At 61.4% G+C, this 23,251-nt stretch overlaps 2 protein-coding genes across 3 annotated transcripts; both read right to left on the reverse strand.

Annotated features, from left to right (window-relative positions):
- Positions 1-3,875: 3,875 nt before the first annotated feature.
- On the reverse strand, positions 3,876-7,253 carry LOC142360790 (uncharacterized). The gene is given in 11 exon segments (XM_075415340.1): positions 3,876-4,023; positions 4,097-4,204; positions 4,206-4,374; positions 4,628-4,788; positions 4,879-5,158; positions 5,238-5,392; positions 5,467-5,866; positions 6,052-6,212; positions 6,285-6,558; positions 6,643-6,803; positions 6,877-7,253. Coding segments are annotated over 11 exon segments (2,394 nt in total).
- A 1,269-nt stretch (positions 7,254-8,522) lies between these two features.
- RECQL4 (RecQ like helicase 4) lies at positions 8,523-23,235 on the reverse strand. 2 transcript variants are annotated; one of them, XM_075415419.1, is made up of 24 exons: positions 23,021-23,235; positions 20,395-20,428; positions 20,117-20,226; positions 17,283-17,426; positions 16,399-17,084; positions 15,763-15,862; positions 15,191-15,320; positions 13,992-14,111; positions 13,582-13,713; positions 13,406-13,498; positions 13,198-13,334; positions 13,020-13,103; positions 12,748-12,936; positions 11,500-11,682; positions 11,182-11,365; positions 10,789-11,066; positions 10,565-10,702; positions 10,212-10,371; positions 10,003-10,132; positions 9,691-9,863; positions 9,405-9,591; positions 9,148-9,304; positions 8,935-9,043; positions 8,523-8,835 (listed from the first exon to the last, which is right to left on the reverse strand). In XM_075415419.1, the coding sequence occupies exons 1-24, from the start codon at positions 23,102-23,104 to the stop codon at positions 8,714-8,716; spliced, it is 3,864 nt and encodes a 1,287-aa protein (XP_075271534.1). In that variant the 5' UTR covers positions 23,105-23,235; the 3' UTR covers positions 8,523-8,713. The 2 variants fall into 2 exon arrangements, with proteins under 2 accessions (XP_075271534.1, XP_075271533.1); XM_075415418.1 differs by having other exon boundaries at positions 13,406-13,501.
- Positions 23,236-23,251: the final 16 nt, after the last annotated feature.

The raw sequence follows: 23,251 nt of genomic DNA on the forward strand, positions 1-23,251 counted from the left end.
GCGTGGCGTGGGTGACATGGGGCACCGGGGCGTGCTGGGGACACGGGGGGTGGTGAAGGCCACGCGCCGGTGCCTGCACCCTGTCCCCAGGGCGTCACCTGCCCGTTTCCCACCCCATTGCTCCCCAGTGCCCCCCAGTAGCCCACTGCCTGCCCCGTTACCCTCCTCATTCTACACATTGTTACCCTCCTCGTTACCCACCCCATTACCCTCCTCATTACCTGCCCCATCACCCTCTGTTACCTGCCCTATCACCCTCCTCGTTACTTGCCCCATCATCCTCCCAAATATCTGCCCCGTTACCCACCAAATTACCCTCCCTGTTACCTGCCCTGTTACCCTCCTCATTACCCTCCTCATTACCCTCCTCGTTACCCTCCCCATTACCCTCCCAGTTACCTGTCCAGTTACCCGCCCAGTTACTCACCCCGTTACCTGTCCCGTTACCCTCACGAATACCTGCCCTATTACCCTACTCGTTAACTGCCCCTTTACCTTTCTTGTTACCTGCCCCATTACCCACCTTGTTACACTCCTATCTACTCATGCTATTGCCCTCCTAGTTACCCTCCTCGTTATCTACCCTCTTACCCACCCTGTTACCCTCCTTATTACCTGCCCCGTTACCCTTCTCATTACTCACCCCATTACCCTGTTACCCACCCCGTTACCCTTATAAATACATGCCCTATTACCCTCCTCATTACCTGCCCATTAACTGCCCCATTATCCTCCTCGTTACCCTCCCCATTACTCTACTAAATGCCTGCCCCATCACCCTTTTCATTACTTGCCTCATTATCCTCCCAAATACCCACCCCATTACCCTCCTCGTTACCTGCCCTGTTACCCTTCTCGTTACACTCCTATTTACTCACTCATTTACTCTCCCCGTTACCTGCCCCATTACTCTCCCAAATACCCGCCCCGTTACCCTTCTCATTACTTGCACTGTTACCATCCCAAGTACCCACCCCATCGCCGTCCTCGTTACCTGCCCCATTACCCACCCCGTTACCTACCCCCTTGCCCTCCCTAGTACCCTCCTCGTTACCCTGTTACCCACCCCATTACCCTCCTCGTTACCCACCCCATTACCCTGTTACCCGCCCCGTTACCCTTACAAATACATGGCCTATTACCCTCCTCATTACCTGCCCCATTACCCTCCCCGTTACCCACTCCTTTACCCTGTTACCCTCCCCATTACTCTCCTAAATGCCTGCCCCATTACCCTTCTCATTACTTGCCCCATTACCCTCCCAAATACCCGACTCGTTACCCACCCTATTACTCTTCTCGTTAACCGCCCCGTTACCCACCTCGTTACACTCCTATTTACTCACTCCTTTACTCTCCCTGTCACCTGCCCCATTACTCTCCCAAATAGCCACTCCGTTACCCTCCTCATTACTCACACTGTTACCATCCCAAATACCCACCCCATCACCCTCCCAGTTACCCACCCCATTAATCTTCTCGTTACCTGCCCCATTACCCACCCCGTTACACTCCTATTTACCCACCCTATTGCCCTCCCCGTTACCTTTCTCTTTACCTACTCCTTTACCCACCAGTTACTCTCCTCGTTACCCACCCCGTTACCTGCCCCGTTACCCTCCCTATTACCCGCCTCATTACCCACCCCATTACCTTCCTCGTTACCCGCCTGTTACCCTTATAAACACCTGCCCTATTACCCTCCTCATTACCTGCCCCATTACCCTCCTCGTTACCCACCCCATTACCCTGTTACCCACCCCATTACCCTTATAAACACCTGCCCTATTACCCTCCTCATTACCTGCCCCATTACCCTCCTCGTTACCCACTCCTTTACCCTTCCCATTACTCTCCCCGTTACCTGTCCCCTTACCCTCATTACTTGCCCCTTTACCCTCCCAAAAGCCCACCCTATTACCCACCCCATTACCCTGCTCATTACCCACCCCATTACCCTCCTCGTTATCCACCCCATTACCCTCCTAAATACCCTCTCCCTTACCTGCCCCTTAGCCCACCCCGTTACCCACCCCCCTTTACCCATCCCCCGTTACCCTCCCCATTGCCCTCCTCGTTACCCTCCCCATTGCCCTCCTCGTTACCCACCCCATTGCCCACCCCCGTCACCCTCCCCATTACCACCCTGTCACTGCCCCCCCTGACATTTACCCGCAGGGACCATGGTGCCCAGCCCTGGCCATGATGGAGGGGACATCGGGGTCATCGGTGCCAGCGCCGGTGCCCGGCGTCCCCGAGGACTGAAGCCCTGGCATCGCTCACGCCGTGGGCCGGTGCCCGCTGGGCGTCCTACAGGAGGTACCGCAGAGCGCCGGGGTTGGCACCGTGTCCCCCTCCGGAGTGGGGGTGCTCCCCGTCCCCCAGGTCGCGGGTGCCAGTGACATCAGTAGGGCCCGGCCTGGCTCACGGGGTGCCCGGCAGCGTTGGGGTCGGGTGCCGCTCGCAAGCGCACGTGGGGCTCGGCGTCACCCAGAGCATCGCCCATAGGGTGCCTGGGGCGGGGGCATGGGGTGCCCAGCATGGTTGAGGGGGGCTGGCATGGCTTGTAGGGTGCCCAGCAGTGCCCACGGGGTGCCTGCATGAGCTATAGGGTTCCTGCATGATCTATAGGGTGCCCAGCCCCACAGGGTGCCCAACATGATCTATAGGGTGCCCGTGTGATCTATAGGGTGCCTGCATGATCTATAGGGTGCCTGTGTGATCTATAGGGTGCCCAGCCCCATAGGGTGCCCAGCATGATCTATAGGGTGCCCAGCATCATCTATAGGGTGCCCGCATGATCTATAGGGTGTCCACACAATCTATAGGGTGCCCAGTCCCACAGGGTGCGCAGCATGATCTATAGGGTGCCTGTGTGATCTATAGGGTGCCCAGCCCCACAGGGTGCCCAGCATGATTTATAGGGTGCCCAGCATGATCTATAGGGTGCCTGCATGATCTATAGGGTGCCCAGTCCCACAGGGTGCCCAGCAGGGCCCACGGGGTGCCTGTGTGATCTATAGGGTGCCTGTGTGATCTATAGGGTGTCTGTGTGATCTGTAGGGTGCCCACACCTATAGGGTGCCCAGCAGGGCCCATGAGGTGCCTGCATGATCTATAGGGTGCCCAGTCCCACAGGGTGCCCAGCATGATCTATAGGGTGCCTGTGTGATCTATAGGGTGCCCAGCCCCACAGGATGCTCAGCAGGGCCCACGAGGGACCTGCATGATCTATAGGGTGCCTGTGTGATCTATAGGGTGCCCAGTCCCATAGGGTGCCTGCATGATCTATGGGGTGCCTGTGTGATCTATAGGGTGCCCAGTCCCACAGGGTTCCCAGCATGATCTATAGGGTGCCTGTGTGATCTATAGGGTGCCCAGCCCCACAGGGTGCCCACCATGATCTATAGGGTGCCTGTGTGATCTATAGGGTGCCCAACCCCACAGGGTGCCCAGTATGATCTATAGGGTGCCCAGCATGGTCTATAGGGTGCCTGTGTGATCTATAGGGTGTCTGTGTGATCTATAGGGTGCCCAGCCCCACAGGGTGCCCAGCATGATCTATAGGGTGCCCAGCATCATCTGTAGGGTGCCTGCATGATCTATAGGGTGCCCACACGATCTATAGGGTGCCCCATGGGAACCTACAGACAGGCAGTGTTTATTGGGGCGCCCCGTGCCCCGGGGAGGGGGTCCCACACCAAGAAGCCCCCCCGCTGCGGCCGCATCCTGCGCTGGAGAAGGGAAGCGGGGAGCAGCCGCAGCTCGCGGCCGAGCCGCTGGCACCCCGGTGCCGTGGGGTGGCTTCGTCCCATGCCGGGTGGGGGGGACACCCCAACCCCATGCCGCCCCCCCCCCCCCGAAATCCCCCCCCCTCAGAGCTCGGCGCCGTAGACCTCGACCTCACACAGCGCCAGCGCGTCCTCGCGCCCGGGGATGGTGACGGTGACGTAGTGGCCCTGCAGCCCGCGGCAGCAGACGGTGCTGAGCGACCTGGCGCCGGCGTCGGTGATGACGCCGCAGCTGCCGGCGAGGAAGAGACGGGGGTCAGGAGATGACTCCCCCCACCCCAAAAATCCCCATTTTTTCAGCTCACATGGGGTTGTCCTTGCCGCGGTCGCCCGCCGCGTCGCCGACGTGGACCCGTGCCCCCCGCAGCCGCCGCCAGCAGCAATCCTGCCGGTTCTTCACCACCACGGCCGCCACGGCCGCCCAGGTCCACGCTCCACCACGGCTCCCGCTCCCGCCGCGTGTGGCTGCAGGAGCCGCGCTGCCAAACGCCGTCCCGGTTCCCGTCCACCGCGTTGGCGGCCACGCCGGAGGCGTTGGGGGTGGAGGATTGCGTCGCCTGCTGCTCCCGCGCCATGTTGGGGGCTGAGAACACCATGGATGGCGTTGGTGGGTGCCATGAACGCCGTGGATGGCGTTGGTGGGTGCCACGAACACCATGGACAGTGTTGGTGGGTGCCACGAACATCGCGGATGAGGTCGGTGGGTGCCACGAACGCCGTGGACGGTGTCGGTGGGTGCCACGAACGCCACAGATGGCGTTGGTGGGTGCCACGAATGCCGTGGACGGTGTCGGGTGCTGGCGAAAGGAGGGTGGGGGGTCTTTCTGGCAGCTCACCTCCCGGCAGCGGGGCGCAGCCTTGCCGGATCACCTCCACCTCGCACAGCACCAGCGCGTCCTCCCGGTCGGGGATGAGGATGGTGATGTAGCGACCGCGAAGGCCGTGACAGCAGACGGTGCTAAGCAAGCCAGGGCCGGCATCGGTGATGATGCCGCAGCTGCCGGGAGAGGGAGGAAGAGGAGGAGGAGGATGAGCCAGCGTGGTCCCGGCGGGGAGTCCCGGCGATGGTGACGGGTCTGGGGCTCACACGGGGTTGCGGCGGCCGCGGTCGACCAAGGAGTCGCCGACGTGGACCTCGGTGCCCCTCAGACTCTCCCAGCAGCAGTCCTGGCGGTTCTTCACCACCACAGCGTAGACAGCGAGCCAGCGGCCGAGGTCCACGCGCCACCACGGCTCCGGTTCCTCGGCGGTGTGGGAGCAGGAACCGCGCTCCCCGTCCCGGTTCCCGTCGACGGCGTTGGCGGCGCCGCTGCCGGCGTCCAGCACCGACGACTGGGCGGCCGGGCGGCCCAGGGCCACGTTGGGCGCTGCGGGGACGGACGGGTTGGGGGTGACGCATCCCCAACCGCCGCCCCCGGTGTGTGGTCCCCCCAAAAACCCACTCACCGCTGGGCAGCGCGGTGCAGCCCTGCTCCACCACCTCCACCTCGCACAGGCTCAGCCGCTCCTCCCGGCCGGCGACGGTGACGTAGCGACCGCGCAGCCCACGGCAGCAGACGGTGCTGGCGGAACCGGGGCTGGTGTCGGTGATGGTGCCGCAGCTGCGGGGATGGGGATGGGGGAAGGGTGAGAGTGGGCGAGCGCCGGAGCAGCCGCACGCCGCAGCGGTACTCACACGGGGTTGTTGGTGCCGTGGCCGGCGAGGGAGTCCCCGACGTGGACACGGGCGCCCTTCAGCCGGTGCCAGCAGCAGTCCAGGCGGTTCCTCACCACCACAGCCGCCACGGCGCGGCTCCAGCCCAAGTCCACCATCCACCACGGCTCCAGCTCCTTCTCGGTTTGGGAGCAGGAGCCGTGCTGCCAGTTCCCGTCCACGGCGTCGATGGCGTTGCCGGCGGCGGAGGACTGCGTCGCCGGGCGCCGCAGGGCCAGGTTTTGGGCTGGGGGGAACACTGCGGGATGGCGACGTCGGCTCCGGGTGGTCATCGCCGGTGGCGGGCCGTGGCTGGGTATCGACCCCCGGACACAGCGCCGGTGCCGGGAACCTTCCTCCCCCCGTCCCTCCAGGCACCCTCCTGGCACACCGACGTGCCACCAGCTCAGGGACGCATGTGACATCCGCATCCCCCACCCCAGGACCCCTCCCCAACCCCCAGTGCCGCAGGGATCAAATCTCCGCGGCGCTCAGCGCGGTCGGGGCTCGCCGGCGGCTATCCGGCACGCGCCGGCTCCCTGCTGGGGGGGTTGTTTCGGCCCTTACCGCCGGGCGGGGGGATGCAGCTCTGCGTTGTCACCTCCACTTCGCAGAGCACGAGGTAATCCTCCCGCCCGGGGATGATGACGGTGACGCAGCGACCCGGCAGCCTGTTGCAGCAGACGGTGCTGGTGGTGCCGGGACTGGCGTCCAAGATGGTGCCACAGCTGCCGGGAGGGAAGCGTCACGGCTACGGCCGGCGGGAGAGCGTGGTGCGGGGTTGGGGGAACCTCGCTCACACGGGGTTGCGTTTGCCGTGGTCGGCCAGGGAGTCCCCGATGTGGACCTGGGCGCCGAGGAGGCTCTCCCAGCAGCAGTCGCGGCGGTTGGTGACGGCGACGGCGTAGACGGCGTGCCGGCGTCCCAGGTTGACGCGCCACCACGGCTCCAGCTCCTTCTCGGTGCGGGCGCAGGAGCCGCCTTCCCCGTTGCCGTTGACGGTGTTGGCGGCCAGGCTGAGGGCGTTCAGCGTGGACGACTGGGCGACGGCGTGGCCCCGCGCCACGTTGGCGGCTGGAATGGCCGGAGGGAGCGTGGCACGAGGCTGCCGGCACCGGATGCCGCCCCGGCAGACCCCCCAACTGGGACCCCCCTCACCTCCGGGTGGGGGGTGGCAGCCCTGCAGCACCACCTCCACCTTGCACAGCACCAGCGCGTCCTCGCACCCGGGGATGAGGACGGAGACGAAGCGACCCGGCAAGCCGGCGCAGCAGACGGTGCTGAGCGAGCCGGGGCCGGTGTCGGTGATGACGCCGCAGCTGCCGGCAAGGAAGAGACGGGGGTCAGGAGATGGCTCCCCCCACCCCAAAAATCCCCATTTTTTCAGCTCATATGGGGTTGTCCTTGCCGTGGTCGCTCGCCGCGTCGCCGACGTGGACCTGCGCCCCCCGCAGCCGCCGCCAGCAGCAATCCTGCCGGTTCTTCACCACCATGGCCGCCACGGCCGCCCAGGTCCACGCTCCACCACGGCTCCCGCTCCCACCGCGTGTGGCTGCAGGAGCCGCGCTGCCAAACGCCGTCCCGGTTCCCGTCCACCGCGTTGGCGGCCACGCCGGAGGCGTTGGGGGTGGAGGATTGCGTCGCCCGCTGCTCCCGCGCCACGTTGGGGGCTGAGAACACCATGGATGGCGTTGGTGGGTGCCATGAACGCCGTGGATGGCGTTGGTGGGTGCCACGAACACCGTGTGGATGGCGTTGGTGGGTGCCATGAATGATGAGGAGGAAAGCTCCAGCGCTGCGGCCAGCCCTCGGCTTTTACCGCGTCGCCGGGTCGTGCCGCGAGCTGGGGTTTCCTATGGAGGAGGAGGAGGAGGGATGAAGGAGGCTGCGTGGTGCCGGCGTCCCTCGCTTGGCGCCCAGCTCCTGCTGTTAATGTTTAAAAAGGTTTTGGGAACGCGAACCGGCGCGACCGTCCCGAACCGACACCGCTCCGGGCGGGGACGCCGCGTCCCGCGGGAGCCCAGCGCCCGGTGGAAACTGGGGCGTGACGTTCTCCGGTTGGAAACCGGCTTTCCAGCCCGGCCTCGCCGGGATGGTTTCGGTCATCCGGGAGCTGCCGCCGCCGGCAACACCCAAAGGGTTTTTGGAGGGAGTGTGGGCTTCGCCGCCGTGGGCACCCCGCGAGCCGGGGTGAAGAGCACCCCGATTCTGGATGGAAAGGGGGTAGGGAGCGACGGCACGCCGCGGGCGGCTGCTCCGGCTCCTGGCTGGCACGCGGCGCGGCTGCTCGCTGGGGCGGCGCGGGCAGGGAGCGGGCAGGGGGCCAGAGCTGCGGTGACGGCGCCCGGGGTGGGCACAGCTCTCCGGGCGCGGTGAGGGCAGGGACCCTGGCGCCCTCCCGGTGACGCGGCCACGGTGATGGGCGCCTCAGATCGCCATGGCAACGGGCATCCTACCCACCTCGCTGCCATGGCAACAGGCATCCTACCCCCTTGTTGCCACGGCAACGGGCATACTACCCCCCTCGTTGCCATGGCAACGGGCATTCTACCCCCCTCGCTGCCATGGCAACGGGCATCCTACCCCCCTTGCTGCCATGGCAACGGGCATCTAACCCCCTTATTGCCATGGCAACGGGCATCCTACCCCCCTTGCTGCCATGACAACGGGTATCTTACCCCCCTCATTGCCATGGCAACTGGCATCCTACCCCCCTTGCTGCCATGGCAACGGGCAACTTACCCCCTCATTGCCATGGCAACGGGCATCCTACCCCCCTTGCTGCCATGGCAACAGGCATCCTACCCCCCTTGCTGCCATGGCAACAGGCATCCTACCCCCTCGTTGCCATGGCAACGGGCATCCTGCACCACACGGTGACAACCCCACCGTTGCCACGCTGCCCGTCGCCCCCCATCACCACAACACCCCTCCCTTGCCAGTCACAGCCCCCCCTGCACCACCCCGTTGCCACAGCAACAGCCCCCCCCCCCCTCCATTGACGCAGGCAAAAAGCTGTAGGCGCGGGTGGGGAGGGTGAAATTTGGGGCCATTTATTAATTCTTTGATAAAATCCCGACAAAACCCGCCGGGCTCGTTCCGCCCCGCGTCTCGACGTTGGGGTGGGCTCCGTGCCCCCCGAAAAGGGCTTCCCCTGGGGGGGTGACAGCAAGCCCCCCCCCCTCCCCGGTGACGTCCCAGTGGCCCTCGGGCATCTGGGCTCCCGGCCTCACCTGCCGGCCAGGATCTCCTCGGTGGCCAGGCGGGCGAGGCGGTGGAAATCGAAGCGGAGATATTTCCTCCAAAATCGGCGGTCGCGGCCGTAGATCTGGGCAGGGAAAGCGGGGCTGCCTGCGGGGAGCGGGCGGAGGAGCCCCCCGGTGAGGAGGGGGACGGGCAGGTCACCGGAGCCCCTCCGGCGTCGGATTTTCCCCCCCAATTTTCGCTCACCGATGCCGTGAAATATCCGGGCGACGGCTCTGCCGGAGAACTTCTCGTCCTGGCGGATGGCGAGGAAGCGGCGGATGTCGGCGCGGATCTGGCTCTCCCACTCCCGCAGCTGCGGAGGAAAAGACGTGGTGGGGAAGTCGCGTCCCTCCTCTTCCTCACCCCAAAGACCTCAAAACTGACGCGCTCCCTTCTGCTAAAAGAGGATTTGCTCACTTCGGCATCGCCAAGATCTTCCTCCTCCTCTTCCTCCTCATCGCAGCCACGCTCGGCCGGCTCCTTCTGGAAGTAGTCACTGAGCAGAGCCTTCAGCCGGGAGCTCCTCTCCTCTTCCTCATCCGCAGGGTGAGGCCCGCAGGTCTGGAAGGCCACGCTGCACCCCGGCGTCAGCCTCCTCCCTTCCCAGTACCCAAACTGGGAGGGTGGCCCAACTGGAGGGCCACCACCCAGAAGTCTTCTCCACCCAGGCTCACCTCTGGAAGGCCCGGAAGCAGGCGCGGAGCTGGGCGAGAGCCGTCTTCTCCCGGGCCACCACCCTTCGGTGGAGGAAGTCGCAGACGGAGTCCAGCTCCCGGTCAGTGAGGTCGCCGTAGGCGCGGAGGTGGAAGGAGAGCTCTCCGAATTCCACCAGCACCCCGCTCTTCCCCTCGCCGTGGCCACCTGAAGGGTACCAAGAGCTGGTCGAGCCGGCGCCGATCCGGCACCCACCGCGAGCCGGGAGGGATCTCCCGCGCGCGAGGCAGCCGGGGACGCCGGTACCTTGGCGCAGACGCGGATCCCACTGGAGCTGACGCAGGGCCCGTTTCACCAGCGCCGTTTCCCAACCCATGGAATCGCTCAGCGAGACCACGTCGAACTCCAAGGAGCCGGCCAGGCCGCGGTCCTTCCCGGCGAGGCGCTCCCGGGCCAGGACGATGGCGACGGGGGGACAGCTGAGGGCAGGAGACACCCCAAACCCGTCGGCACCGTGGCTCGAAGCTGGATTTTTCCCCTCCGGGCTGCGGAGCTGCTCCCACTGGGCACAGGGAACGCCGCGGCATTCGCGCCGGCGCCCCACGGCGCGGCTCTGACCTCTGCGCCACGGCCTGGAGCTGCCGGGGTCCCCCGTAGCAGAGGAGACGGCAGGAGGAGTAGGTGGGAGGCAGCAGCTCCAGCCAGCGCTGCGGGCACAGCTCCAGGTAGCACAGGAGGGTCTCGACGCCTGCGAGAGAGCGAGGAGGCGCGGACGGAGCGAGGGGTCTCCACCGGCCGCGGTCGGGGCCCGGTTTCGCGCTCCTCACCTTCCTCCCGGACGTCCAGGGCCTCCACGGTTTGCTGGACGGGGATGGCTCGCTCGTGTTTGTAGCAGGCGCGCGGTCGCTGCTCGCTCTGCCTCGCCGCCGCGTCGCCGTCCTCTTCCTCGGCGAGCTCGGCCATTTCGGCGTCGCCCACCTCGCCGTCCTGCGGCGCGGCGGTTAGAGGACGGGCAGGCTCCCGCCTTCCTTCCGGCGCATCCCAACCCGATCCCGGCCGGATCCTACGCCACGGCGTTCCCCAGACTTCCCTCCACCGATAATTAAAGCGTTTTCTACCGCGTTAACGAGTTACGAAGCCGGGAAGGCTGCGGGAGCGGGGTGCTCGGCCCCTTCCTCACCCTGACGACGTCCTGGTGTTTCTGGTTCAGCTCCAGGCACTTGCAGGGAGAAAAAACCTTCTGCACCAGCTTCTTGATGGTGAAAAAATCCACCGTGTCACCGTAAATGTGGCGCCGGAGCTCGTGGAGATCCCCTCCCTGGAGAGGCGGCGGTGAGGGGGAGGAAGACCCCCAAAATTTAGGGGAGACCCCCCCCCCCGCCGAACCCCAGCGGCAGGGCTCACCTCCGGGTCCAAGAAGAGGTGGCAGTGAGCCGGCTCACCGTCTCGCCCGGCCCGGCCGATCTCCTGGACGTAACTCTCGAAATTCTTGGGCATGTTGTAATGGACGACGCCGCGGACGTCCGCTTTGTCCAGCCCCATGCCGAAAGCCACCGTGGCCACCACCACGCGGAGTCGGCTGCTCATGAAGCTCTTCTGGACGCGGCGGCGTTCGGCGGCGGAGAGGCCGGCGTGGTAGGCGTCCGCGATCCACTTGGGCGGGCGGTGGGCGCTTTTTTCCCCTGGAAAATTAAACAGAAGAGGGTTTAACGGCGTTTAATTCCCTCGGGATTCTCCGGATTCACCGGACGCGACGCTTCGGGCTTGCCTTTCGGAGAGGGAGGGTGCGCTGCCTACCCTTGGCTTTCCTCCCTTTGGCATTGTCCGGCTCCTCGGCTCCGCAGGGATCCTCGAGTGGGATTCCTTGGAGGCGGGTGCGGATGAGCGCCGCCACGCGAGCCGTCTCCTCCCGCCGCGTGCAGTAAACGATGACGGAGTCGAGGCGGCCGAAACGCTCCCCTCGCAGCAGGGAGATGAGGGCCTGCGGGGCGGAAAAGGGGGCAAGGGGACCCCCCAAAGTGGCTGGAGCAGAGGGGGGGTCTCCTCTCCTTGAGGATCCGCCCTGAATCCGGCGTTCCCGGCAAGAAATCCGATTTCTCGCTGCCCGCTCCCTACCTGATCCCTGTTGCCGTCCACGGAGACGGAGAGGCGGAGGTTGGGCGGCACGGCGGCGAAACGCGCTGCCAGCCCTTCTCCTGCCGCCACGCCGAGGTGCTGGGCCACGTCCCGCGCCGTGGCCAGCGTGGCGGTCGCCGTCAGCCCCAGGAAGCAGCGCACACCCAGGCGCTCCCGGAGAACCTGCCGAGAGGAGGGAAACCGAATCACAGAATGGTCGGGGCTGGAAGGGACCTCTGGGGTCACCCAGCCCAACCCCCTGCCCAAGCAGGGTCACCCAGAGCAGGCTGCACAGCACCGCGTCCAGCCGGGGTTGGAATATCTCCAGAGAAGGAGACTCCACAGCCTCCCTGGGCAGCCTGGGCCAGGGCTCCATCACCCTCAGAGGGAAGAAGTTCTTCCTCGGGTTCAGATGGAGCTTCCTCTGCTCCAGTTTGTGCCCGTTGCCCCTTGTCCTGTCGCTGGGCACCACTGGAAAGAGTCTGGCCCCATCCTCCTGACCCCCACCCTGCAGATATTTAGAGGCATTTCGAAGGTCCCCTCGCAGCCTTCTCTTCTTCAGGCTGAACAAGCCCAGCTCCCTCAGCCTCTCCTCAGAGGAGAGATGCTCCAGTCCCCTCATCATCCTCGTAGCCCTCCGCTGGACTCTCCCCAGTAGCTCCTCATCTTTCTTGAACTGGGGAGCCCAGCACTGGACCCAGCACTGCAGATGGGGCCTCCCCAGGGCAGAGCAGAGGGGGAGGAGAACCTCCCTCGCCCTGCTGCCCACACTCCTCCTCATGCACCCCAGGATCCCATTGCCCTTCTTGGCACCCAGGGCACGCTGCTGGCTCGTGGTCACCCTGTCGTCCCCCAGCACTCCCAGTCCCTCTCCACAGAGCTGCTCTCCAGCAGCTCCGCCCCAGCCTGTCCTGGTGCCTGGGGTTGTTCCTCCCCAGGGGCAGGACCCTGCCCTTGCCCTGGTTGAACCTCATCAGGTTCCTCTCTGCCCAGCTCTCCAGCCTGCCCAGGTCTCCCTGGATCCAGCACAGCCTGCCGGTGTGTCCACCACTCCTCCCAGTTCTGTGCCATTAGCAAACTGGTTGAGGGGACGCTCTAACTCTTCATCCAGGTCATTGATGAAGATGTTGAACAAGACTGGGCCCAGCACTGACCCCTGAGGGACGACGTCGTTCCTCGCTCCCGACAGCTTTTCCCACCGCCTCGGGCTTTCCCCCCCCGTCCCCACCGCCCCGCGCCGCCTCGCACCTTGCAGAGCCGCAGGTAGCAGGGACGGAAATTGTGCGACCACTCGGAGACGCAGTGAGCTTCGTCGATGCAGGCGAAGGCCACGGCCGGCAGGCGAGCGGCGGAGGGCAGGCAGCCGCATCCCGAACCGCTCCCGCCGACCAAGGCCTCGGGGGACAGCAGCAGCACCTGCGCCTCGCCCCGCCGCACCTGCACCGGAGCGGGGAGACGAGAGGCTTTACCCGCCGGTGCGTGGTTCTCCCCGGAGAACTGGGGACGCGTCGCTCCCTCACCTTCTCCATCGCCGCGTCCCGCTGGGTTTTGCTCATGTTGGAGTGGACGCAGACGGCCTTCAGGCACGGCGGCAAACCCGAGACCTGGAAGCGAAGCCGCGGGTGACTCGGGGCAGGGGGAGAGGGAAGCGTTCCCGAGCTTTTACCACGCCCGGCGGCATCGACAGCCGAGCGGTACCTGGTCATCCATCAGGGACACCAGGGGGGAGACGACCAAGGTGATGCAGTTGGAGCGTTTGTGGTAGAGGTAAGCGGGGAGCTGGTAGCAGAGGGACTTCCCCATCCCCGTCGGTAACACCACCAGCGTGGAGAGGCCTGGTGGGACAACAGCGTGGGGGACGTGGTTTGGGGACGAGCTGGTCACCCTGGGTGGGGAAGAAACCCACCTGAGAGGATCCGCATGACGGCCACCTCCTGGCCCGGGCGGAAGGAGCTGTAGCCCAGCGTCTTCAGAGCCTCCAACACCTCCTCGGGGGTCTCTGCTGGGGGGAGGACGCGGGTTCAGGGGCCCAAACCCCAGCCCCACACCCCGGCTCCACGCGGAGCACCCCAGGAGCCGCACCTCGCACCGTCGCCGGGTCGTAGAGCGGCTCCACGGGCGCGGGGGGAGAGGGCGGCTCGGCCGTCGGATGCCGCATGTCCAGGTAAGCCGTCGGCGCCTCCGGAATCTTCTCGGAGCTTTCCCAGTCGCTCTCTGCCGGGGAATAACGGCAGCAGTCGGGACGTGGAGGCGGGTTTTCCCACCCGCCGCCGCGCAGGAGCCCGGCCAGATTTTAGGTTGGCGTTCCGGGAGGAGACCCGGCACAAACCCAACCTGCCAAAACCACCGTTTGATCCCAGGGGAAAGGGAACCCCAACAAAATTTCTTCCAACGGCGGGGAAAAGGCCGCAGGAGCTCATCCCAGAGCCAACCGCAGCGTGTCAGCGGAGAGGCGACGCGAGCCGGCGGCGCGGCGAGCCGCGGGGTCTCACCGGCGAGCTCCGGGCACGCGGCGTCGGTCCCGCGAGCTGCTTCTTCCAGCGTGGCCAGGGGAGCCTCCTCCTCTTCCTCGGCGCGGTTGCTCTCCGCCGGCGGCGAGCTGGCGGCCGTCTCTGCGGGCGAGAATTCGCTTTAATTCGCTAATTAAACCCACGGGGAAGAAACCGCCTCGTTTTCCCACCCTCTTCCCAGTTATTATCCCGGAAAAACAGCAGAGAGAGGCCGCGGGGGGAAAGAAGGCTGTGCTGCCATTCAGCGTGACCTGGATAGGCTGGAAAGCTGGGCAGAGAGGAACCTGATGAGGTTCAACAAGGGCAAGTGCAGGGTCCTGCACCTGGGGAGGAACAACCCCAGGCACCAGTACAGGCTTGGGGTGGACCTGCTGGAGAGCAGCTCTGCGGAGAGGGACCTGGGTGTCCTGGTGGACGACAGGTTAACCATGAGCCAGCAGTGTGCCCTGGCTGCCAAGAAGGCCAATGAGATCCTGGGGTGCATCAAGAAGAGTGTGGCCAGCAGGACGAGGGAGGTTCTCCTTCCCCTCTACAGTGCCCTAGTGAGGCCTCATCTGGAGTACTGTGTCCAGTTCTGGGCTCCCCAGTTCAAGAAGGATGAAGAGCTACTGGAGAGAGTCCAGCGGAGGGCTACAAGGATGGTGAGGGGACTGGAGCATCTCCACTACGAGGAGAGGCTGAGGGAGCTGGGCTTGTTCAGCCTGAAGAAGAGAAGGCTGCGAGGGGACCTTATAAATGCCTACAAATATCTGAAGGGTGGGTGTCAGGAGGATGGGGCCAAGCTCTTTTCAGTGGTGCCCAGTGACAGGACAAGGGGCAATGGGCACAAACTGAGGCACAGGAAGTTCCGTCTGAACATGAGGAAGAACTTCTTCTCTCTGAGGGTGACGGAGCACTGGAACAGGCTGCCCAGGGAGGTTGTGGAGTCTCCTTCTCTGGAGATATTCAAGACCCGCCTGGACAAGGTCCTGTGCAGCCTGCTGTAGGTGACCCTGCTTCGGCGGGGGGGTTGGACTGGGTGACCCACAGAGGTCCCTTCCAACCCCTACTATTCTGTGATTCTGTGATTCTGTAAAGCCCGGCCGATGTTTCCCATCTTCCATGGCCAGATCCGAACCCGGCCCGTGGCTTTCCCAAAAAATCCCTCCCCGTCCCGGTAAATCCGGCGCGCAGAGCCTTACCTCGGCCCCGGCACGCCGACGCCCAGTGCCCCGTCCCGCCGCACCTAAAGCAGACGTCGGAGCTCCGGTCGACGGATCCGCCGCCTCCTCCGAACCGTTCCGCTTTCTTCCGCCATTTCTGCTTCCACACCTGGCCAAGCACGACCGTCTCGGCTTATTTTTATACTTTTTAATAAAAGTATATTTGGTTATGTTTTATTTGGCTGTGGCAGCAGGGTTTTGCCAAAGCCAAGATTGAAAATAAAAAGCGATTTTCCTCCAGCTGACGCCCGCCTCCGTCAGGGACAATCCCGAAGGATTGCACGTGAATTAATAGTGAAATTTTTTAAAAAAATTCTAGATTTTGGATTTTTTTTCGGAGCCGAGAAGTCAGGCGGCAGCGGGAACGGCCGGGAGCTGAGCGGTCACAGCGCTGGGGACGGCTCAAAAAACAAATGAACTAAAGGTAAAATATGGAAATTCGAAAGAACATGAAGATGAGCCAGAAAAATTTTAGATTCGTCCCAGATAATTTTGATTCGTCAGGAAGCGGCGAGAGCGGGAGACGCCGGTGGCCGCCTCCGGGACGTTACCTGCTTGCGAAGGCGATTTCCCCGCAGGGCGGAAGCGCGGACGTAAGATTTCTTTTTCAGGTTGAGCCTGACGAAGTTGCCGCCTCGCTGGGGAGGTGCTCTGTGGGGAGAGGGGGGGGGTTGGGAAGCCCCCTGCCCGCGTGTCGGGGGGCTGTCGGGGTCTCCAGCTGCCCCCTCCCCGGCTCCTGCCCGCGGAATGGCTTAGGGGGAAATAAATCCCTAAATATTTCATCCCTTAAACGTCACCAAAGGGGATGCAGACACTTGAGGGGAGGCAAAAGGCGCGTGGAGCATCAGCACGCAAAATAATCAGACTTAAAACTCCCCCAAAATCTATTCCTCCCCCCCCTAAATTCCTGACAACGTAAAGAAACAGAAATCAGGGGAAAAGCAGCTCAGAATTTAGAGGAATCGACAGGAAAACCCCTACTGCATCCTTCCCCGGCCACATTCCGGCGCTTCGGAGCGCCGCGAGGCATCGCCGCGGCCGGCGGTTGATGGGGTTTAATTGCCGGGTTCGTTAAATTCGGGACCTGAAGGGCTTCGGCAGCTCCGCCGCGGGAGCTGGAAGCGAGCCGTGAGCTGCGCCGAGGCGGGCGAACCCGCGGCGGAGCGCCCGGCATCGCCGGGGTTTACCTGGCGGTGCCGGCTCTGCGCGTGGGTCTGGGCTTCTCCTCCTCATCCTCAAAATCCCCCAGGTTTTCCGAGGGATCCGACAGCGTCCGGCTCTCCTTTCGGGCTGCCACGCGCTCTTCCTCCTTCTCCTCCTCCTCGCTCTGCTTCGGCGCGCCAGCAGCACCAAACTCTCCCTCGGCCGAGCCGCGGCGGCATCGCCTGAGCTTCGCGGGAGCCACCGCTTCGTCGTTGCCGCCGTCTCCGTCGCGACGGGGCCTTTTCCTCCTGGAATCTCCTGCTGACGGTTCCCAGGCCCCCCGCTCCGGCTCTGGGGGGGCCCATCCGACCTCCCCCTGCTCCCCGTCCCGCGCGGCACCCGGTGTTGTCCCTCCGTCCCCGGGTGTCCCCTGGCACCTCTGCAGCCAGGCGGGATCCAGCGAGCCCAGCCTCCGCGCCACCGTCTGCTGCAGCTGCTGGAATTTCTTCGGAGGCTGGGGGGGCTTCGGCCTCGCAGTGAGGATGAGGGGGGCCAGCCCCGACACCGAGGGAGGGAGGAGGAGATCTCCCGGCTCGCCTCCCTCGCTCCGCGGAGCCTCCGACGGCGTCGGCGCCAGGGCTTTGTCACCGCTCCCCGAATTTTCCTGCAGCCCGGGGACAGCGGGGGTCCTCCTGGGAGTCGGGGTCCTCCTGGGAGTCAGGGGTGTCTCCTGAAAACGGGGGGGAAGGAAGGACAGACAGACGGACGGGGGTCAGACCGGCCACTGAAACTCTGCGCCCCCCTCCCCAAATCAAACAGGACCTTCGTCAGCGTTTGGGGGTGTTCTGCACCCCCAGCTCCCACACTCGGCTAATGGTGGGGGGGGTCTGGCAGGAGGGGGGAGGAAGAATTCCCAGCCAGCCCTGACCTTCCCGGCAGCTCCCAGCTTGGATTTCAGCTTCATCCCGTAGTACTGCGCCGAGGCTTTCGGCACGGCGCGGTCGCAGCGGCTCGGCCCGGGGGTTTTCGGCTGCCGGTTGAGGTGCGCGCCCCAACAGCCGGAGTCTGGCACCTGCAAGGACACGGCAAACCGTTAAATCCAAACTTTGGAATCCAAAAACCCGTCAAATCCAAGCTTTGGAATCCTCAAAACTGCTAAACTCAAACTTTGGAATCCAAAAACCTGTAAAACTCAGACTTTGGAATCCCCAAAACCTGTTACATTCAAAATTGGAAATCCCAAAACCTGTAAAACCCAAAATTGGAAATCCCCAAATCTCTCAAACCCGAAGTCGGAAATCCAAAAACCTGTTACATCCAAACTCCAGAGTCCCAAAATCTGTTCAATTTTTACTTTGGAGTCCCCAAAACTCGTTAAATCCAAATTCTGAAATCCCCAAACCTGTAAAATTGTAACTTTGGAATCGCCAAAACCGTAACACCCAAACTCTGGAATTGAAAAACCTGTTAAATCCCAAACTCTGGAATTGAAAAACCTGTTAAATCCCAAACTCTGGAATCGAAAAACCTGTTAAATCCCAAACTCTGGAATCCAAAAACCCGTTAAATCCAAATTTTGGAATCCAAAAACCTGTTAAATCCAAACTCGAAAATCCAAAAACCTGTAAAACTCAAATTTTGGAATCCAAAAATCTGTTAAATCCAAACTTTGAAATCCCCAAACCTGTAAAACCCGAACTTTGGAATTCCTAAAACCCATTAAACCCAAATTTTGGAATCCCCAAACCCGTTAAATCCAAACTCTGAAATCCCCAAACACGTTAAATTCTAACTTTGGAGTCCCGAAACCTGTTAAATCCAAACTTTGGCATCCCAAAACCTGTAAAACCCAAACTTTGGAATCTCAAAACCTGTAAAACCCAAACCTTGAAATCCAAAAACCCGTTAAATCCAAATTTTGGAATACAAACTCCCATTAAATCCAAATTCAGAAATCCCAAAACCTGTCAAATCCAAACTTTGAAATCCCCAAACCCGTTAAATCCAAACTCTGGAATCCCAAAACCTATAAAAGCCAAACTCTGGAATCCCCAGACCTGTAAAACCCAAACTCTGGAATCCAACAACCCGTTAAATCCAAATTTTGGAATCCAAAAACCTGTTAAATCCAAACTCGAAAATCCAAAAATCTGTAAAACTCAAACTTTGGAATCCAAAAATCTATTAAATCCAAACTTTGAAATCCCCAAACCTGTAAAACCCAAACTTTGGAATTCCTAAAACCCGTTAAACCCAATTTTGGAATCCCCAAAACTGACAAATCCAAACTTTGAAATCCCCAAACACGTTAAATTCTAACTTTGGAGTCCCGAAACCTGTTAAATCCAAACTTTGGCATCCCAAAACCTGTAAAACCCAAACACTGAAATCTCAAAACCTGTAAAACCCAAACCTTGAAATCCAAAAACCTGTTAAATCCAAATTTTGGAATACAAACTCCCATTAAATCCAAACTCAGAAATCCCAAAACCTGTCAAATCCAAACTTTGAAATCCCCAAACCCGTTAAATCCAAACTTTGGAATCCCAAAATCTGTAAAACCCAAACTCTGGAATCCAACAACCCATTAAATCCAAATTTTGGAATCCAAAAACCTGTTAAATCCAAACTCGAAAATCCAAAAACCTGTAAAACTCAAACTTTGGAATCCAAAAAATCTGTTAAATCCAAACTTTGAAATCCCCAAACCTGTAAAACCCAAACTTTGGAATTCCTAAAACCCATTAAACCCAATTTTGGAATCCCCAAACCCGTTAAATCCAAACTTTGAAATCTCCAAACATGTTAAATTCTAACTTTGGAGTCCCGAAACCCGTTAAATCCAAACTTTGGAATCCCAAAACCTGTAAAAGCCAAACTCTGGAATCCCCAGACCTGTAAAACCCAAACTCTGGAATCCAACAACCCATTAAATCCAAATTCTGGAATACAAAATCCCATTAAATCCAAACTCAGAAATCCCCAAACCTGACAAATCCAAACTTTGAAATCCCCAAACCTGTTAAATCCAAACTTTGGAATCCCAAAACCTGTAAAAACCAAACTTTGGAATTCCTAAAACCCATTAAACCCAATTTTGGAATCTCCAAAACTGTCAAATCCAAACTTTGAAATCTCCAAACCCGTTAAATTCAAACTTTGGAATCCCAAAACCCGTTAAACCCAAACTTTGGAATCCCAAAACCCATAAAACCCAAACTTTGGAATCCCAAAACTTGTTAAATTGTAACTTTGGAATCCCAAAACCCGTTAAACCCAAACTTGGAAATCCCAAACCCCATTTAATCCAACCAAGCATGACATCACCCCGCCGCAGCGACGTTTGGCCGCAGGCAGCACATTTTGGGGCGAAACCCCACAGCCCCGGGGCGTTCATCGCCTCGCCCCACGTGCAGGCTCCCTCGTTGCCTCGTTAAGAGGCTGATTAAAACGAGCCCGTGTTTTCAGTGGGCACAAAGAGCGGGAAGAGATCGCGGGCGTTCGATTTCCCTCCCCCACGGCGTCCTTATACGCCATTTTATTCATCCGCTAAGTCAAAACCAGACATTAGACACTGTTAATTGGATAATTTTCCTCGTTAAGATCAAATAAACCCCTAAACTAAATTCCCTAAATTCTGTGATTCTGTAAACCGGGAGGATGAATGTGGGTTTCTCCGCAGCAAAAGTTCAAAGCACGAACGCCCCGAAGCCGCTCGCGTCGTGGGTGAATTTTGGGGGGGGTCGGGGCTTTCTCCGGTACCTGCTCCGGGGTCGGGGTCTCCCGCGCCGCCGCCCGGCGTGAGGGGCTGATCCGGCCGGGATCCAGCTCCTCTCTCCGCCACTTGAGCGCCCTGTACTCCTCGTAGAGCCCTGCGAGCGATCGCCGTGGCTGCGTTCAGGCGTAGCTCCACGCCGGGAATCACTGGCGCCTGCCCCCAGAGACACCCCCACCCTTCCCTCAACGTCAAACCGCGGCGGGGGTCCGGCTCAGCGACCCAGCATCACCCCAAAACCTCCCCCCCCGGGGTCGGTACTCACGCCTGGTGTCTTCCGGAGCCGCCTCGACGTCGGCCTGCAAGGCAAACGGGGTCGGCAGCGTTAATTTAGGCTGCCGGAGCTAATTAGCGCGATCGCTGCTACCGCGGGGTGAGGGCGGGCTGCGAATTTTTGCCGTTTGGGGGTTTTTTTTTTGAGGTTGGGGTAGAGCTGTGGTTGTTTCTGACGCTGGGGTGTCCGTTCTCCCGCGATTTTTTTAAGTATCAGGAATTCCTCGTATGATTTCCCGGCGCAAAACCCCTCGCACGAACTCCCCCTCGCCTGATTTTCCGCGCAAAAATCCCTCGCATGGATTTTCCTCGCACAAAATCGATGTCCCCTCGCGCAAATTCCCCCGACACGATGTCCCCTCGAGCAAAATTCCCCCCAAGCAGCAGGGAGGATGACCCTCCCTGGGTGGAGGAGGACCGCGGGAGGGATCGCTGGAGCAATCCTGACGCCCACAGATCCATGGGCCCCGATGGAATGCACCCACGAGTGCTGAGGGAGCTGGTGGACGTCGTTGCTGAGCCGCTCTCCACCATCTTTGAGAGGTCCTTGAGGACAGGAGAGGTGCCCGAGGACTGGAGAAAGGCCAGTGTCACTCCAAAAAGGGCAAGAAGGAGGACCCAGGGAACTACAGGCCGGTCAGCCTCACCTCCACCCCATGAAAGGTGATGGAGCATCCTCGAGGTCATCAACAAGCAAGTGGAGGAAAAGAAGGTTCTCAGGAGTAGTCAGCATGGATTCATCAAGGGGAAATCATGCTTGACCAATCTGATGGCTTTCTGCGATGGTAGACTGGCTGAGTAGATGAGGAGAGAGCTGTGGATGTTGTCTACCTAGACTTCATCAAGGCTTTCGACACTGTCTCCCATGATATCCTGCTAGGGAAGCTCAGGAAGTGTGGGCTGGATGAGTGGTCAGTGAGGTGGATTGAGAACTGGCTGAATGGCAGAACTCAGAGGGTTGGTGTCAGTGGTGCTGAGTCTGGTTGGAGGCCGGGAACTAGTGGTGTCCCTCAGGAGTCAGTACCTGGCCCAGTCTTGTTCAACTTCTTCATCAATGACCTGGATGAAGAGTCAGAGTGTCCCCTCAGCCAGTTTGCTGATGGCACAGAACTGGGAGGAGTGGTGGATACACCAGCAGGCTGTGCTGGATCCAGCGAGACCTGGGCAGGCTGGAGAGCTGGGCAGAGAGGAACCTGATGAGGTTCAACCAGGGCAAGGGCAGGGTCCTGCCCCTGGGGAGGAACAACCCCAGGCACCAGTGCAGGCTGGGGCTGACCTGCTGGGGAGCAGCTCTGCGGAGAGGGACTGGGAGTGCTGGGGGACGACAGGGTGACCACGAGCCAGCAGCGTGCCCTGGGTGCCAAGAAGGCCAATGGGATCCTGGGGTGCATCAAGAGGAGTGTGGGCAGCAGGGCGAGGGAGGTTCTCCTCCCCCTCTGCTCTGCCCTGGGGAGGCCCCATCTGCAGTTCTGGGTCCAGTGCTGGGCTCCTCATTTCAAGAAAGACGAGGAGCTACTGGAGAGAGTCCAGCGGAGGGCTACGAGGATGAGGAGGGGACTGGAGCATCTCTCCTCTGAGGAGAGGCTGAGGGAGCTGGGCTTGTTCAGCCTGGAGAAGAGAAGGCTGCGAGGGGACCTTCGAAATGCCTCTAAATATCTGCAGGGGGGGGGTCAGGAGGATGGGGCCAGACTCTTTGCAGTGGTGCCCAGCGACAGGACAAGGGGCAACGGGCACAAACTGGAGCAGAGGAAGTTCCAGCTGAACATGAGGAAGAACTTCTTCCCTCTGAGGGTGACGGAGCCCTGGCCCAGGCTGCCCAGGGAGGCTGGGGAGTCTCCTTCTCTGGAGATATTCCAACCCTGGCTGGACGCGGTGCTGTGCAGCCTGCTCTGGGTGACCCTGCTTGGGCAGGGGGTTGGGCTGGGTGACCCCAGAGGGCCCTGCCAACCCCTGCCACGCTGGGATTCATCCCGAGAGCCCCGACGGCCACCCGGGGTCGTCAAACGGGCGCGCGCAGAGGGATATTAGCATATGCTAATGAGCTCCTGGGGAAATAACAAGTATGAAAATCATTCCTCGGGAGTCTGGTGAACACGGGTGTGAGAGCCGCACGTCCAACCCGGGCACAGGGGACAGGAGGGGAAATCCCCGTGCACCCCGTCACCTGAGAGCCCCCTCGCGCGACGACAGCCCCTCTCTCACGATATCCCCTCACACGACATCCCCCTCACTCACTCACAACATCCCACCTCATACACACGATATCCCCTCGCTCGCGACAGCCCCCCCCCTCACGATATCCCCCTCACTCATGATCCCCTCACTCATGACATCCCCTCGCACACAACAGCTCCTCAGTCATGATATCCCCTCACGTGACAGCCCCTCTAACACACGTCAGACCCCCCCCCCACGACACCCCCCCCCCCTCACGACAGCTCCCCCTCACTCACGACAGTCCTCTCACACACGATATCCCCTCACACACACGATATCTCCCTCACTCACGACAGCCCCCCACACACAACATCCTTCACACGGTATCCCCTCACTCACGACATCCCCTCACTCACGACAGCCCCTCACACTCGCCGCCCCCCCCCCCCCCCCCCGGGCACCTGGCCGGGTCTCCTCCCCCGTTCCCGCCAGAACGCCGCTTCCCAGCTCTTCAGCAGCGCCTTCAGCTCCCGCCGCCGCTCCATGGCGCCCGGAGCGGGGCCCGGGGCCCGGTGAGGCTGAGGGAGGGTCCGAGGCCTCCGGGCCGCACCCCGGGGTGGGGAGGACCCAGGCGTCCGTGCCTCAGAGCGGCGGGACGACGAACTTCCCGCTCCCGCCGCGCCTCAGCCAAT

Source organism: Opisthocomus hoazin, chromosome 3, assembly GCF_030867145.1.
Source record: "Opisthocomus hoazin isolate bOpiHoa1 chromosome 3, bOpiHoa1.hap1, whole genome shotgun sequence".
In the NCBI taxonomy this organism is placed as follows: domain Eukaryota; kingdom Metazoa; phylum Chordata; class Aves; order Opisthocomiformes; family Opisthocomidae; genus Opisthocomus; species Opisthocomus hoazin.

Coding starts and splice junctions, on each gene's coding strand:
- RECQL4 (XM_075415418.1), bottom strand. CDS start 23,104: ATGGAGCGGCGGCGGGAGCTGAAGGCGCTGCTGAAGAGCTGGGAAGCG. Junction 17,427..20,116: donor AGACCCCGACCCCGGAGCAG/GTACCGGAGAAA, acceptor GTGTCCTTGCAG/GTGCCAGACTCCGGCTGTTG. Junction 13,335..13,405: donor CGTCATGCGGATCCTCTCAG/GTGGGTTTCTTC, acceptor TTGTCCCACCAG/GCCTCTCCACGCTGGTGGTG.